The following is a 16,956-nucleotide window of genomic DNA, read 5'->3' on the forward strand; positions in this document are numbered from 1 at the left end:
ATGTTTTATTTATTTTATTTAAGGCCTTTGGCTTTGGTTTTTTTATAATAAAGATACGGTTTATTCGCATTTTGATTCTTAATATTTTTTATATCACATTTATTCATTCGATTTTTTGTACATCATAAGGCCTCGTCAACAATATTTCCAGATACGCAATTGTATTGTAGACTTGATACTCATAAAACTTACAATAAATTACATTACGGCGCAAAGCCGTCATACTCTAACCAAAAAAAAAAGATTTTTATAGAAAATTCGTTTAAAATATGACACACATTGCTTCACATGCGTAGCAATAATCAGAAACTTACTTTAAAATGAAGACAATGCTCTTTTAAGAAATTTAAAAAGATAGACAATAGTGGAAAAAATAAAACAAAAATCATAACACTACCAGAATCGGTGGGGCACCTTCCATGAAGAACAGATACAAAAGCACACTTAACTTTAAATTAGGGAGCACACTCCCTAAATTTCGAAACTTTTATCAAAAGGCAAATAAAAGTTTCGAAATTTAGGGAGTGCCTTAGACGTTCTGGCAGTCTTATGAATTTTACTATATTTTTCCAATCCCCTTTACCCTTTTAACCTTCGTGAAAAGTGTTTTGTATAAATTCTACAGTATGTTTCCGACTTTTCACATTCATGTGGATGTGTATTCGAATTTAGCTATTTTTTCTACGCTTATTCACTAATTGAATATCTTATGAGTGTCACAACTGCAATATAAACACGTATTTTGACCATTTGTTACACAAAACCTTAGGACATGGAATCGAAGATGGAATGAATACATGCGTTATAAAAAATATTAAAAATCAAGATATGAAAAATTCGTAACTTGAGACTTTTGATAGAATAATTGAAGTAAATTTATTGAGTGACGGGCCGACTATCCAATTACGTAGTATTGGCAAGTCTAGTAAATCATTTTGATGGCCGGCGTGACCTAGAAGGTCGTTGAGCCAAGTAGAAGAAGAAGAAGCTAGATGTATTTTAAACGAAAACCTCAAGATTTACCGAGAAAAGTATTTTTTTTTTTCAAATGTTTGTATGTTACATGGGGGAATTTAACATGTGCCAAAAAAATTGATAAATTGTATATAAAATTGCACAAAAAAGTTCAAAACATCTGTTATACTAATCGTTACGAATTATTAGAATATAAATTTAAGCTCTCTCTAAAGCTATATCTAATTTATGTTTTATTCTTATTAAACAAGTGTTCGTATAGCTGCGTTCAAGGATTGTATAAGTAAATTGCTGAGCTGATTGGCATACAATACGATATTGAGAAGTAATATTGATTATGAATTTAAAAAAAAAATCAGTGTAATGTTGCCCAAGGTTTGGAACGACGAAGACAGCTGACCGTAAATTTTTACTCATCGTGTTTGCTGTGGTTCTTGTAAGACCTGGTCCGCATTAGATGTTCTCGCTTATATTACATTTACATTGAAGAATATGTTTAAAAGCGAATTGGCTATGGGTAATGATTAGGATGGTACTCTAAAACTCGAATCGGAACATGATCTCCAACCAAGGAAATCGCAAACTAAATAGTCTTCAATACCACAGTTTCTCGACTGTTTAAGGCGAAGAAACAAAAGATCTATTAATATTTTACAACAAATTTCACAAGACATGATACAAAAGGCAATGAAGATAGTGCAATGAATTGCTAGAATACTAGGCCACCGTAAGAAGTTTAGGTATAATTTGACTTTTTTAAAGAACCAATTTAGTCCAAGGACCTAAAGCAGAAGTCAAACAAATGACATATCGTACAATAAAGTTAAGCTATAAATTAACTCTTGATAGAGTGCTCAACTTAGTCGATAAGCGCATACACATTAAGACTTTTACTTTTAATAAATAGAAAACTTAAACGATTACAGTAAATAATACTTAACGCATCTTATACACGGAGTGACTGTTTTAGGCACATAATAAATCGTTATTCAAACCCACGAAACCAACGTTGTCCTTCGGAGCGAACGAGAAACAAGTTTGAAACTAATGTACACCACGCATTAAGCAGCACGAGACTTAAGGGTCAAACAACTGATACACCTTCCCACCAGCGCGGCACACGGCATGTGATCGTGAACTTGAAACGAATAAGGGTTTTCGGTTCATTCGAACCATTGAACCAAACAGAACACGATCGCGCCCAGAATGTCACGCACGATCGGAGCAGGAAATTATGTTTCGATGCTACTTTGCGGAAATGTTACGCTGTTACGCTTGAAAGGGTTTCGCCGTAGACAGGAGGGCCTTTTGGGATTATTGTAGCAAGTGCCTATAAAAGGTGTGCCTTCGCAAACGTGGCAAACGTCCACGTTGGGAAGTAAAGTGAGCCACGTGGGAATCAGAAACAAACATCGACCACTGTGATGTTTGAAGCCTCTCGTCGAACCATGAATATCGTTTTTTTTTTTTTCGTGATTGTTGAGAGCGAATTTAACGAAGGAACGATTTTTCGGGTTTTGGACAAAAATAAAACGGACAAAACTCGTTTCACTTTGTGCGCAGCGCACGCAAGGCCTGCGGGCGGTTAATAAAATGGGAATTTTAAGGACGTTGAAGCCAAACGCTATGACATTATTTCTCTCTATATGGTGAGGAAGTGAAACCATAATTAATAGCCATCATTTGTGTGGAACAAAAGGGAAACATTCAAGTTTCGCCAACAGATTCAACCCCGCAATGAAATGGACGTAGGATATTTTAGGAAAAATTACGCACTGATCATAAAACGCCATCAAACAGAAGCATAATCAAAGCCAACAACAAGCACTGCACCAAATAGGCACACCATTCATTTCCATTGAAGCTGTGCTGTGGTCAACACCACCTTGCCTACCAGGGCCACAGTTGCAAGCATATGAAATCATCATCGTTCAATGGACTCTAGCAAGTGGCCTCATTCATCCACTTTACCAGACGGACAAACACGTCGCCACGTCTTCAATTCTACGCCCGTGCAAAGAGTCATTTCAATTAGTGGCAAATTGAAACGGTCCCCCACATTCACCTAGAGCTACAGCTAAACGGACATATGCACACACCTTCCTTACTGCACCAAGAAGACACAGGTTTATCCCAAAAGACGACCTTTGCAAAGTGAGGTTCGTGTTCCAGTCGGTTGCTCTTACGCGTTCTTCGTCTGGCTGATCTTGAGCCAACCTACGCCAGTATAAAGGTACAAAAGTACTGTCCGGAAAGAGTCGTGGAAGGTTACGCGAAGATTCTGTTGCAAAGAAACATCCACATACGACGACAAGCCCGGTACGAACTTGACTTGCGCTCAAGGTGCCGTAACGAACGATTAACTTCCTTCATGTCTGGGTAGATTCCTCCGAAGGGTCTATATCTCATTCATACGTTTACTCCCCGCCATAATCAGCTGATGGAACAGCATCGATACGCTCTATGTTACGAACATACGCAATGAGGATGGATGTAGTATGAACCTTCTAAATGCAACCGTGCTTAAGGTGATTCAACAGCTCACCTCGTCTCCCTCTTCTCTTACTCAGCATAACCAGCTTCCGCGGAGCGAGGGTGCTAGTCGCGGAACAAAGAAGACGCGAATGAAGCCGACCAAGAGAAGCGAAAATCAATAATGAACTCGTTTTGCCCGTAAACGGTAGAAGCCTTGATGGCGAGCGAACGTTTTGTGTTTGTGTGTATTGGCACTATATTGTGCAAGAGACCAGAGAACCAAGTCAGCTGGTTATGGGAGCAACAAACATGGATAAGGAATCCTGGGCCAATGCTTTCCTGTCTTATTGGATAACGCGTCGAGAAATTGAATTTTTTGCCAGCGTAGCCTTAACTGTTGTAAGATGTACAATATAAACATGTTTTTCCCAAAAGTTGGAGATCAGTGATATTACAGTTCATTACCTGTTGAACATAAAACACACCGCTGGTAACCGATGCAGAATTGCTATGGTAAACAGCTGACATCCTACCAAGCAAAAACCAAACTCCTGGCGACAACCAGTCTGGCCTCGATTAACATCTAACTAGCAACTACATTCAGGGCTGCCCATACGGAGTGCAATGCTTCTAATTGATAATACAGCTTTGACCGCACATGTCGGCCACCATTTTTCACCATACTATTGCGCATCATGTACAGGCGACACAGGCCTGGGGAATCGCTATCACAGTGATCTTGCTACGTTTGATGTTAAATATATCCGATGCGCGATCAACGTGATCGTTGGGCCGTCGGAGAAAAAAAAATAGTGTAACTATCTCATTGATTATACATTGCATCTTCAAATAAAGTGTTAGTGATTCTGCCGTAACAGCGTCGTACTATTGCTTGCTCCGGGAACTGATATTATTCAGCAATGGCGAATCTCTTTTCGTGGGATATGGGTCTGGTTAAAGCAAGACAGATCAGTTACATCGGACTTCCATGAGGATCCTCTTTGAGCCCCATAAAGTACAATTGTTATATTAATGATATAGAGTCTTGCCTCGCGCCAAATTGCACCTTAAGGCAATGTAGAACAACTGGCAAAAAAGAGTGCCAAAGGAAAACAATTTTCTCCGAATAGTCACTGAGTTCTAGTAGGGTGCACATCCATCAGAGCTTCTGCGACGACAAGACGCTTATACTGAAACTGAAACGAATTCAATATCGTTTTCTTAGGATTGCGCTGGGCAGTATGAAATCAAGGGATGCCATCAGAATTGCATTTTTAGTAGCTATCGCTTCACCTTCGAGAGATTTAAAACTTCAAATCACTACTGGAGGTAGGCTCTAAATGCAAAATCATTAATTTATTTCATAATTTTGTATCTTTACAGGCAAGCCCTTTTACCACTAGAGGTTTAGACACCTACATGCGACAGAACACAAAGTGCAACCATTCCAAATGATCTTCGCTGGAGGAGCTGGAGTTCCCAGCATTTTTTGTGGATAAGTATGGCCATCTAAACCCTTAAGCAGCACTATACAGACGAATCGGAGGCGGGTACGGAATTCGATGTATTTAACACATGCATCGAAGCCTTCCACAAGATTAGCCAGCCATGCCAGCTGAGCTGGTTGCTCCGCGCGCGAATCCTCCGGATCAGTATGTGTGCTGTCGAAGCATTGAAATCTGTCAAGGCATTCATTCTAAGCTCTTTATTTGATAAAGCATTCCGAATGTCATGACTGCCTGCTCATTGCGGGATCCCTGGCAAAGAAAAAGCCGATTCCTGAGCCAAAGTAGGTGCAGTTCTGATGGTCTCATTTTTGAGAGGACTATTCCCCCATTACGAGTGTCTCTGCACCCCGTGTATATGGCCCGCTGGCGGAGCATGTTGCATGAGGATGATCTCCCGGAGGTTCCAGCATTTCATCTCGCCACAGGGTTTCGCTACTTCTTCTTTTTTCTGAGGCTCTCGGTAGCGTCCATTCGCATGGTATCGCGATTTATGTCGAACCACTATGCGATGAATACACATCCTCAACATATAGACAGCGCCGACTCCAAGGTTTGCTGTTGTAGCAACATTGACCATATCCTCTGGTCATGCGTGGATCTCGATGCGGCTAGATCCGAGCTCTTAGCAGCCGTTCGGGCTTCAGGAAGATCCCTGGCAGATCCCAGACGTGCGATGTCCTGGGATACGATAGCATGGATATCTGCCTGCTGTTCTGCCCCATTGGCGGAATGTTTGGGTTCGATGATGTAGTAACCTTACAACACGTTATTGTGGATTTCAGCTCCATACTTTTTGTATGTGTCAGGGTCGCCGTGACGTTGTGACTGTCGGCCTTACTGTTGGCAGAGTGCGTGAGTTAGATGCTACTGTAGCTTCACAAAGTTGTAGTAGCCCTGCAATCAGAGAGGACTACAACATCAGAAGGATACCTGGCCGCCAAATCAACCACAGCCAAGCTCACCCGGGATAAGGTGCACTTAATCTCAGGGAAAAGGAAATGTCTACCATCCATATAGCATATAAATTGGGAGAATTGTAAAATGCTAGATATAAGATTAGATTTAACGTAATACGGGTGTTGGTTCTGCACACCTGCTTGGATGCCGAACCAAAAACAAAAACATCCAGTGACGAAACAAAGGAAAGACACCCCTGTTCCGTCACAGTTGCACCTGACAACCGTCATAACAATTGTTCAGAACTCTCTCCGACTCCGGTTTGGCCATTTCCATACCAACTTTCCCAACCAAGAATGACGTAAAAAAGGGCGACTTGCTTGAAAAAGAAAGAAAACAACAACAACAAAAGCTCACATAAACAGTGCACAGTTTACACTTTTTTTGCTCTCTGTACCGTTCCAGTCAGGTAGAGGCGTAGGCTGTTGCCAAACGTAACGACGAATTACATCACGATGGACACACGCATGAATATAAGGGCATTTACGGTTCTTTTTCAGCGTGTTGTTAATTTTGAGCCAGCAAAGCGTGTCGAAACGTGACGAACCGTAGTCCTTTGTCCATGCATGATACATGTTTTGGAAAAATGTTTTCCCTTTAGATCAAAGTGTTGAAAACAATTTTTTCATCAGATTTGTACGCCTCACCAATGTGTTTTCTGCCATTTGCATTGTGTTTTGGATGAGTTTTGAACAGCTGAGCTCCAGGATACGGATGCAATGATTAGCGTATTGCTTTTCATTCTTACTCTCTTTCACTCTCAGCTTCTCTTCACATCTCCTAGGTGATCCATTGCGGGATGTAAGACAATCACAGGTTGCTCTGTACAAGGATCGATTTTTCTCGGCTGCCCAGACCAGGTTGATGATGACTAACACTACTCGCCAACTCGTCTCCTTCGGTGTGCCATACTGCAATCTCTGTCCAGCCGTACTATCCCGTATAAGGCATTCCATTTTTTATAAAGGACGAACCCCGTCTGAAGGTTCACACTCGGTTTGGTTGTTTTGCTCGCTCGTCGCTAAACCTTGAGAAACAGCATTGACTAAACACGGGTCGTCACATATCCAGCGCCCAACTTTAAATCGAAATGGACTTCCCGCATTTTATGCAACAACAACAAAAAAACACACACACACACATCACACATTCTTATGCATACAATTACACTCACATCACTAAACGCGAAACTATTGCGCTGATCATGTTTGCAGGTTTTAACGGCGGTGCCACATCGATGTGCCTTTGCGAAGAGAAGGATGTGTGACGCGATTTTGCACACCCGGATCAATATTCGCACCAGCCCGCCACCCCGTTCGGCGTTGTTGTTGTTGGTCAACGAATCACGCAAATGCTCGTTATTTTCAAAGGCGCTATCAAGTGTCTCAACCGCACACACGCACATATACACTAATTTACACCCGTTCGTCCTTCTCCCGGGATATGGACAAGAATGGAATGAGAAACATGCACAAAAACAATAAACAAGAACGAATTTGAACGCACAGACACACGATTTAATTTTTACACTGAGTTCTGCACCGACGGACGTTCGAACGCATTTGAGCGCGCATGAACAAACTGGCAAGCTGACTGCGATGGGAATTTTTTGTTGCCTTTTGTTCGTTGACGTACAAAAATCAAAACACATTTGACGGGCAAGCGTTTACAGCTCCTAGTTGAGAAGTGTCCTATGATAGGGCAGGATGTCTTGTTGTAACACATTCCTATCCCTCGGAATAAATTGCTTCCTGATTAATAATTGTTTAATATTTTGGTTTTTTTTTCAATGTATTTATACTTCTGCAACATACAAAAATTAAGCAATAATCATACAACTGTTCAAGCTCGTTTCAACAACAAAAATACTAGATAACCGCATTACGATACACAATCAATCCTTGGTTTCAAATTCATTCCTGCAAAGCAAAACATCGGTTCCAATTCGATTTTTTTAAACAATTTTTTTACTTATTTCTGCACATTATTGTACCTTAATTCTTATTTACATAGGACAATTCCAGCTCCTCCAACCGTCTATGCAGCAAATCTGCATTCAAACGATGCATACACAAATACTGACCGTTGAGAAACAGCACCGGAATATCGTAACGATACAGGCGTAGAAACCGGATGTTTTCTTTGCTCGTTATGTCAACCTTCTGCAGTACATAGCGGCCTGAAAATTGTGCCTCAAGCTGCTCAACCAGCTCATCGCAGAGTGTACAATGATCGTGGGTGTACAGCGTTAGTAACGGCTTTCCCGCGGTCTCGTATGCGACCGGATTCGCGCTGGAAAATAAAACAAAAAAAACGAGAAAACCAATGTGGATTTCAATTTTATTGAATTTAAAAAACGCTTGCAGCATAGCAAAAATATATCGTTCCCTTTTGATTGGATCATCTTTACGGGATATGAGGGGGGGGGGGGGGATCCTATTCTAATAAATGCACTTTTGAAGAACCCGTTCACATAAAAAACAACCATTTCCCCCCAGAAGACAGATAGGGCAGGGCAAAACAGAATTAAAACAAGGAAGGCTTACAGCTTTTCGATCAGGATTGAAGACGCACCACCACCACCATTGCAAATCGAGGCACAACCAATCTGGCCCGGTTTCAGGGCGTGCGTCAGATGGGTAACCAACCGTGCACCGGACATGCCAATCGGGTGGCCCAGCGAAACCGCACCACCGTGCACGTTCACCTTTGCCGGATCGACGTCCAGCTTGCGCTGATTGGCCACGACCACCAGTGAGAATGCTTCATTTATCTCCCACATTGCCACATCCTCCTTGCGCACTCCGGTCTGTTGCAGCAGCTTCGGTACAGCCAGTGCCGGTGCGATCGGGAAATCGATCGGATCCGTTTCGGCATCGGCAAATCCGACTATGCGAGCCAACGGTTTGCACTTGAACCGCTCGGCCGCCTCGACCGTCATCAGCACAACGGCCGACGCACCATCGTTCAGCGTGGAAGCATTCCCTGCCGTAACTGTACCGTTCTCCCGCTGGAACACGGTTCCCAGCTGGCCGAACTTTTCGAAATTGACCCGCTTGTACTCTTCGTCTTCCGCCACCACTGTGTCCGGTTTGCCCCGTTTGCCGGCGATGCGCACCGGCGTGATTTCCGCCTCGAACGCCTTCGAACTCCAGGCAGCCGCACTTCGCTTGTAGCTGTTGATGGCAAACTCGTCCTGATCCTTGCGCGTAATACCCATCTGCTTGGCCGTGTTCTCCGCACAGTTGCCCATGTGAAACTTGTTGTACACATCCGTCAGCCCGTCGAACACGATCCCGTCGATCAGATTAACGCCTCCGTACGGTGTGCTGCCGCGCTTCAGATAGTACGGCACATTCGACATCGACTCCATACCGCCGGCCACGATCACCTCCTGCTGGCCAAGCATGAGCGTTTGTGCCCCGAGCATTACACTCTTCATGCCCGACGAACACACCTTGTTGACCGTGGTGCAGATGGTCGATTTTGGCAATCCGGCAAAGATGACAGCTTGGCGTGCCGGTGCCTGCCCTAGTCCGGCCGCACAAACATTCCCGATGTACACCTCCTGCACATCCTCCTTCCCGATACCGGCCTGCTTGACGGCTGCCTCCACGGCAACGGCACCGAGCTGGGTAGCCGACAGCGAGGACAAGCTACTCTGGAAGCTTCCGATCGGAGTGCGGGTAGCAGCAACGATCACCACCTCGTGTCTCTTGCCGGCTGTCGAGTAGTGGGCACGTCCACCGATGGTACGGCTAGCGAACTAGAACGAGCATGATAACAACCGCCCCCCGGGGATTTGAGGAGTGTCGGCGATTACATAAATATGAACTCCACAACACTTAGAACAATGCGCACTCTATGCCGCATAGCAACGAACACGCAAATCACGCAATCCGGTGCCGGAAACCATCAGGCCGAAACTTACCTTTGCAAGCTTTAGCACCATTTTTGTTGTTGCGAATTTGGACGACAATTGCGACACGGAATCACGGGATTTCGTTCCTACCGGGATTGATTAGGCTTAATTCGCCGTTTCGCGCTAGTGTGTGTTACCAAGGCGACTGTGCTCTTGAAGCGCGCTGTGGCATTCTCTACAATGTGGCAGCAGTATTGTGGCCAGGGTTGGCAGACTCGTACATTTTTCGAATTAGATTTTTTGGTTTTATTTATTGCATGAAAAGTATGAAAGGGAAATGAAGCAAATTCGGGTTTAAAACCACTAAATAAGAAAATAAGTTCAAGTAAGTTACGGCGTCTATTGCTTAACATTTGCCTTAATTTACGCTCCAATCGGCACTATGCGCAATACGCCTAAATGTTTTGGGATATGTTATGACACATAAAACAACGTAGCCTATGGTTATAAAAATGAGCTGAAACTAATAGTTTACTGAATAAACCAAGTTCACATATTTTCTGTTACCATCACCATCAGCACGTGTGTTCTACTATCTTTCTCCATGGTAAAAATTAGATTCTTTTTCTTTCCACCATGAGCTTCAGTTTTAACCTCAGGATGCTTCTAGGCGTCTTCGGTCGGTTGAAGGTGGATTATCACGGCCGATATGATAGCCCTTGGACCTTGAAACATATTCTTTGGAACCTTCCTGGGCTTAGACTACCAGTACTGTTAAATAAAAGTGGAACATTTTGGAGGGCTAGGCACTTATGAAAAACCATGTTTCGTTGCTTCACGTTCTAATGTTCTAATAATGTTATAAGCAATAATACACATAGTATTTACCAAACGAGTTTTGTCCACACCGAAAATACACGGTCCAATATAATTGACATCTTACAGTGCTGCACAAAAAAATATTCTAGAGGCTGGGTCTTCTCGAGTCTTTTACCATATTGATGACAAATGGTGTAAAAAACTTCATTTATGAATCGTATAAGCTGAAATCGTATGGAATTTTATCGTTTACGGATGCTAAAAATCAATTTGAAAAATAGCACAACTGTTGCAGAATAACTGACTTGAACCAATTATCTGCTGCTGGCAAATTGCGTAGTATTTTTATGGGGATTTGATCTACAAAATTGGTCGATGTACATGGTTATTTTTTCTGAAAGCAATAAATGGAAATAACAAAGTTTTGGTACCATATTTTAATATACAGCTAAATCTAATTACAAACTCCTGGAACACAAAACATGTACATAACACCACATCGTGTCATTTTGCATCCTTGTTTGTAAATATCGGATCAAGCGATTTCGTCACCAATGTTATTTTCGTGAAAATGCTACACTAACAGTTTCATAATTGGTACATTAATTCTAGATAGATTATTTTGCATGTTAACAAACAAGAGAAATGTCTTATTGGCTTAAGAATTGTGAATTTTTTTGTTTTCAAGATAAAAAACACATGTATTTTAACATCTCTGCATCTCTTGCGGGTTTGTTGGTTGTGGTAATAATGCTAATGCGGATACATTCCCGAGGAGGAAAATATTGAACGGACCCGATTCGCGAGTACAAGATGAACTTATTTCCGTGTCGAATAAATTGCTATAAACAATAGGTTTTGTAACATTAATTAATTAATGTGTTGCCACCGAGGCAAGTCGCAACTCGAGCCAAAATTTAATGTTCTACAAGTATGCAATTCAATACCTGGCTGGTTATATATCCCCAATGCCACACTTGCGACTTTTCTCTGCCGTCTCGACTGCTGATCGATTTCTATACGCCAAAATGCTTCAAGTGCCACGCTTACTTTTTTCGTCCACCACGCTCCTTCAGTTGCAATGCGACCGTTACACCGTTGAGCAAATTGTAGTAGGCGATGGTGTTGTTATCCTTGAAGAACATACCCTAAAACACACACACACACAAATAGGAAAGATTAATGGACAATCGTTCGGACGCTCCCGCCAGGACTGGCAAATCACACTTACATCGTAGAAAATTTTCTGCTTCGCTGGCGGCATACCCGTTTCCGTCTGTACCTTCGCCTTTACCGAGCTGATCGTGTCGGTCAGATTGACCGACAGCGAAATAATCTGCCCATTTAGCTTCCAGTCATTCTTCTCGGTCATGGTTGGACACTGCACCTGTACGGTGATCGGTCCGGCCGAACTGTGCCGCTGCAGGAATACGCTCTCCTCGATCAGATTATCTTCGGTACGGGACTTTTTGCTCGGTGGTTCATCCATCGACGGTGCAATATCGTGACCTCCGACCTGCTGCTGCATCGGTACATCGGGGACAACTGGTGCACCACCGACACCAGCACCACCACCACCCGGCGCCATTTGTGGGGCGGCGTGTGGTGCCAACGGTGGCACGTACGAGCCAACGGCGAACGGTGGCGGTCCCATGGCCATCATCATCATCGGCGGTACCGGTGGGGGGATAGGGTGTGGTGGCATCTGGGGCATTCCTTTCTGGGATTGCATCTGGGCAAGCTGCGGATTTTGTTGCTGCTGTTGGTGCTGATGATGGTGATGATGCTGGTGCTGATGATGCTGCTGATGATGTTGCTGTTGCTGATGATGTTGCTGATGTTGCTGCTGATGTTGCTGATGATGTTGCTGATGTTGCTGATGCTGCTGCTGCTGCTGCTGTAGGTTGGACTTCGACACGGAGGACATCGTGCCGGGAATCGGTTTCGGCCCTATCTTTTCCTTCTCCTCGTCCGGTATCAGTCCCTTCACCTTGTGTATCTGGTGTATCTGTGCTTCAAGCGTAATGTTTGCACGGGCCGCCCTTGTAGCCGCCTCCACGCTCGACGTGTGTCCGTCCCAAGTGACACGATCGTCCTTGCGCGGTTCTTCCTCGCCCAGTTTTTTACCGATGGCCGCTTCCTCGTCACCGACACCGAAAATATCGGTACGTCGTTCGGCCAGCTGCTTCAGACTGGCCTCGATTGCAGCACCCGGTGCGTACACATTTTCCTGTGCCACCTTCTCGATGTGTTTGTCCCGCTGCTCGACCCAGCGCGGATCAAGCAAACCGATGCGCATATGTTCCGCCACCTTAGCCGCCGGGATCTTTTCACCCGTAATGGGCGAGATGAGATAATCGTCTGTGGCCGCCGGAACCGGTTTCTGTACCTTTTGCGATTGCTTCGGATCGTACTTCTTCACGATGACCTTGTCGTGTGTTGGTGGCGCAACTGGGGCCGGCAGGGATTTAGTGCGATCACCATCCTCATCGCCCGAGCTGGACGATTCATCCATGTCTTGTACCTGTGTATTATCCTTCTGCTGTTTGCCGACGAGATTTTCCATCTGCGATAACTTTACCTGCCCATTGCTCTCCGGGCCACCACGATGCGGCTCCTCCTCACTATCGTCATTGTCCGACTCGATCTGCATTTCGATGTCGTGATCCTCCTCGTTCATGCGCTCCTCCATCAGAACACGCGCACCAACCTCGTCCGGTGTCGTCGGTGGTGGAAAGTTGCCCGACTCGTACGGTTGGTAGTCTACCACCTCAACCACCACAAAGTCATGCCAATCGATCTGAGCGTACGCAATACGCTCCCGCTCCACTTTCTCTTCCTCCCGCCGGCTTTGCATTTCCTGGTGCTTCATCCAGTTGGCCCGATACTTTACCTGCTCCAGCACCACGTTCATGCTGCTTCGGCCCGGTGCACTTTCCACCTTCAACTTGTTCATCAAATCTTTCGGTGGCACCAGAATCTTCGTGTACTGCTCCAGCAGCTTGGTAAAGTACTGGAAGAGCGAGTGCTGCGGTCGTAGAAAATCAAACTGACAGTTTCGTTGCTCGCGGTTCATCAGATTGGTAAGAAACAGCCGACCATTGCGGGCGACAAACTGGGCCGTCAGTTTGACGATATCCAGATCCAGTGCCGAAATCGAGGGCGGATCGGCAATAAACTCAAACTCTGGTGGCGGATCTTTTGGCACGAACTGCTGCTCCGTGACGGCTTTCAGCAGCTCTTGTTGCTTCTGTTGCGTTGCACTGGGTACCTGCATCTTTTGCAACGCTCCACCCGGAGCAGCCGCCGAACCTGCGGCACCGGCCACACTGTCCGACCGACCTTCGCGTATTTCCTGCACCTTGTGCTGGTAGTACGCATGGTACGGATCGCCGGGACTGAGAAAGTTAAACTTTGGGTTTCCGAGCTCATTTTGTCGGATGCGACTTTCGAACTCCGGACCATTACGGGCCACGAAACTGGCCGTCTTGTCGACGATATCTACACAGCAAATGGGTGCGCATTCGTTAGTTGCTGGGGCAAGGAAACGCTCAAAACAGCATATAGCGGCAAGAGAGTTACTTACTTCTTACTTCCGGTGGAGGATAAATAATACCCACTATCGGCCCGGACAGGGTCGGAGCCGGTTTTTCCACCTCGACCTCCTTTTCCGTACCATTATTTTGCACTTCGGTCATATTTTTCTCTATTTTCTGTAACTCAGAGCTTATATCCAATGGAAAACACCGCAAAGCCAAGCTTGTGTGTTTTTTTCACCTTCGTACCCACACTGACAGTTAAACGTCAGACGACGAATGGCAGCAGTGTTGACAGCAGATTGTATTGCTGGGGACCAGTGTTGCCAGCTAGGATGGTTTCGAATTTGAATTGGAACGGTTTCAGGTGTTTTATTTGTTATTTTGTTTATTTTAATTTCAATAATTACTAACACTTTTTGCAATGAACACTCAAAATTACACTAGCCTTAACATGTAGAACATAATTCTGGCTGGGCGACAGACTATCGTTTTTAGAAAATATTGTAAACATGCTTGGTTTTATTATTCGTTTATCCTCAGAAATGAAACATAATCCTGTGATTATATCCTCAGAAAACATAATCCTGTGTATCTGAATCCCTACACTGCTGCTGACAGCCAAGAGAAGTTTCAGAATTAAATTAAACAAAAGACGATTATGAGAATATAAAAAGGAAGTTACAGCACACTTAGAAGGACTTAAAGAGAGAAAATTCTGAAACAAAGCCCAATCAACCAGGGAAAAAAAGTTAGGAAAATTTGGATGTCAACAGCACATACTGCAGATAAGAAGCTGAAGGCAGAACATCACAACAATTATTCACAAACAAGGCAAACAGAGGTAGACGTGTTCTAAGTCTCTCCTTGGAGAAACACCCGAAGAACAAGACAAACTTCTCGAAATATGTTTACTAAGTGTTGCCTGTCTTGTCGGTCCTTCAAATAATTGGCAAACCATTCGAACAATTAGATAACCGAGATTCAGCTTTGATAGTTTAGCAGGGAAGGCCCGGTGGTGTAGGCGGCAGCGGCGCCGATCTTCAAACGGCAGGACCGGGGTTCAAATCCCATCCGGACCGTCCCCCCGTAGTGAGGACTGACTAACCAACTACGTAGTATCGGCAGTTTAATAAGCCATTTCGATGGCTGGCATGACCTTCGAAGGTCGTTAAGCCAAGAAGAAGAAGTTTAGCAAGCAGTAGAGCATGAGGGTCGCTATCAAATGCATCTTATTATAATAAAACTAGGTAATGATTAGTCCGATTTTTTCTCCAATCAGAACTTGTATTTTTCCATATTCTAAAGGAACCTAGATAGAATATGGCTCTGATCGAATTATTTCTTTTTCTGCCTAGCGTTTCTTATACAAGCATGGCTTCAAGCTAAACTGTTTGGTATTGGTTGAACCTTTCAATACAGTACGCTCCTTCTTAAAATTAAAGAAGTAGAACAAGCTGTGCTTTAGATCCTTATTTTCCAACTTGAAGCCACAACGCTGTACATTGCTGACAAACACGTTCACGTTATCGAAGCGCGAAGAAACTTCTGCAATTTTCATGATGCCTCTAAAAAATATAATTTAAATTGTATTGGATCTGGTTTCGAAAGACGTAATCGTAAACACTTACCCAACTTTCAGTACACGGTTAGCTTCCAGGAAAAAGTCGGCTAGATTAGTACCCATAAGCGAGAGGCAAAATATAACGACATTCACGAAATTGCTTTCGAGCGGTGTGTTTGCCATGTCGCATGCAATAACACTACTGTTGTTCGACATCAAGTCCAGTGAGTAAACTTTATGCGGTACAGATGCTGCCAATTTGGCTTCGCCACATCCGAAATCAGCTACGATTGTATCTTTTGGACTGCAATAAAAATATGGAAAAAAGATCGTTAAACAAATAATTAATCCAATTTCCGATCTGTACGAGGAACGGGCCTTACAGTTTTAGTATGCATTTGATCATACGGTTCAATGGATTCATGGGCCATTGCTCAACCTGCTGGCGGTAACCTTCGTGGTAAGCGTCGAATGAAGCTGGATCTTCTTGGAACAGCTTTTTCGCTTCTTTGCCCGGAATTTTGTAAAGCTGCTCGTTTATGAAACGGAACCGGGATCCCTTCAGGCGATCTACCAGCTTGTCTCTCAAATTGCTACAACCTTCCCCAGGTTTTTTGAAGGATTTAGGTTTTTTCTTCTCCTCATGGCTGCCAGTGGAATTAGTATTTGGATTGGAACCTTTCGAAGTAACTTTTCCATTTTGTTTTGCAGCTTCAGTTACCTTAATTGTTTCATTCGATTTAATCTTTTTGGTGGCTGTTTTGTTGCCAACTACATCCACAGTGTCATCAGCCTTTCTCTTATCGCTTTTCGGCTTGCTGTTCTTTGCATTGGATGGATTATCCGCATCATCGTTCACATGTTTCGAGTTGTTTTTACCATTCTTTAACAATACAGACCATCCGTTTGGTTTTTGGATACCATTTTCTTGCTGATGATTCCCATTCTCAACGTGGTGTGCTTCTGCCAAATCAGTTTTCTTTTTTTTCGGCTTTTTGTCTTCCTGTTAAAGGTAAGTCGACACAATTAGGTTTGACGAATGTTTGAGAAAGCATTAGTGAAATACTTACCCGTTTTTTAGAGAATCGGAAATTTGTTCCAATTGTTGGTAAATCATCTTCCCACTCACACTCGCTAAACAGTTTGCTCATTATGGAACAAGAGGTCCGGAGAATGCGGCGTACCAGCGACCAACAAAATATGCAAAATTTCTTCCCAGATTTTGATGTAAACAAATCGCACGTGCTTTGTTTACACGTC

The 16,956-nt window shown here is 43.8% G+C and overlaps 6 protein-coding genes across 6 annotated transcripts in view; all 6 read right to left on the reverse strand.

The window, feature by feature from the left end:
- LOC126556137 (GDP-fucose protein O-fucosyltransferase 1) overlaps positions 1-16,956 on the reverse strand; it is a 452,711-nt gene that overhangs the window by 281,471 nt on the left and 154,284 nt on the right. The window lies entirely within an intron of this gene.
- The window catches only part of LOC126556377 (uncharacterized), a 306,838-nt gene that overhangs the window by 98,393 nt on the left and 191,489 nt on the right, over positions 1-16,956 (reverse strand). The window lies entirely within an intron of this gene.
- LOC126556033 (fatty-acid amide hydrolase 2) overlaps positions 1-16,956 on the reverse strand; it is a 526,247-nt gene that overhangs the window by 85,342 nt on the left and 423,949 nt on the right. The gene's annotated exons all lie outside the window — the stretch shown is intronic.
- LOC126567451 (acetyl-CoA acetyltransferase B, mitochondrial) lies at positions 7,910-9,867 on the reverse strand. Its single transcript, XM_050223672.1, has 3 exons — positions 9,847-9,867; positions 8,462-9,681; positions 7,910-8,207 (listed from the first exon to the last, which is right to left on the reverse strand). The coding sequence occupies exons 1-3, from the start codon at positions 9,865-9,867 to the stop codon at positions 7,910-7,912; spliced, it is 1,539 nt and encodes a 512-aa protein (XP_050079629.1).
- LOC126568832 (splicing factor 3A subunit 1) lies at positions 11,618-14,365 on the reverse strand. The gene is made up of 3 exons (XM_050225484.1): positions 14,183-14,365; positions 11,828-14,097; positions 11,618-11,744 (listed from the first exon to the last, which is right to left on the reverse strand). The coding sequence occupies exons 1-3, from the start codon at positions 14,292-14,294 to the stop codon at positions 11,643-11,645; spliced, it is 2,484 nt and encodes an 827-aa protein (XP_050081441.1). The 5' UTR covers positions 14,295-14,365; the 3' UTR covers positions 11,618-11,642.
- LOC126556169 (ribosomal RNA-processing protein 8) lies at positions 15,487-16,847 on the reverse strand. Its single transcript, XM_050211391.1, has 4 exons — positions 16,767-16,847; positions 16,080-16,699; positions 15,764-16,000; positions 15,487-15,700 (listed from the first exon to the last, which is right to left on the reverse strand). Exons 1-4 carry the CDS (start codon positions 16,845-16,847, stop codon positions 15,487-15,489), a joined length of 1,152 nt encoding a protein of 383 aa, XP_050067348.1.

Source organism: Anopheles maculipalpis, chromosome 2RL (genome assembly GCF_943734695.1).
Source record: "Anopheles maculipalpis chromosome 2RL, idAnoMacuDA_375_x, whole genome shotgun sequence".
In the NCBI taxonomy this organism is placed as follows: domain Eukaryota; kingdom Metazoa; phylum Arthropoda; class Insecta; order Diptera; family Culicidae; genus Anopheles; species Anopheles maculipalpis.

Excerpts from the sequence above, each read along its gene's own strand:
- LOC126556169 (XM_050211391.1), bottom strand. The coding sequence starts at position 16,847 with ATGAGCAAACTGTTTAGCGAGTGTGAGTGGGAAGATGATTTACCAACA. Across the intron at positions 16,700-16,766 it reads TCCGATTCTCTAAAAAACGG|GAAGACAAAAAGCCGAAAAA; the intron begins GTAAGTATTTCA and ends TACCTTTAACAG. Across the intron at positions 15,701-15,763 it reads AACCGTGTACTGAAAGTTGG|AGGCATCATGAAAATTGCAG; the intron begins GTAAGTGTTTAC and ends TATATTTTTTAG.
- LOC126568832 (XM_050225484.1), bottom strand. The coding sequence starts at position 14,294 with ATGACCGAAGTGCAAAATAATGGTACGGAAAAGGAGGTCGAGGTGGAA. Across the intron at positions 14,098-14,182 it reads TCCTCCACCGGAAGTAAGAA|ATATCGTCGACAAGACGGCC; the intron begins GTAAGTAACTCT and ends TTTGCTGTGTAG. Across the intron at positions 11,745-11,827 it reads AGCAGAAAATTTTCTACGAT|GGTATGTTCTTCAAGGATAA; the intron begins GTAAGTGTGATT and ends TGTGTGTTTTAG.
- LOC126567451 (XM_050223672.1), bottom strand. The coding sequence starts at position 9,867 with ATGGTGCTAAAGCTTGCAAAG. Across the intron at positions 9,682-9,846 it reads TGGTGCTAAAGCTTGCAAAG|TTCGCTAGCCGTACCATCGG; the intron begins GTAAGTTTCGGC and ends TGCTCGTTCTAG. Across the intron at positions 8,208-8,461 it reads TCAATCCTGATCGAAAAGCT|CGCGAATCCGGTCGCATACG; the intron begins GTAAGCCTTCCT and ends TTTATTTTCCAG.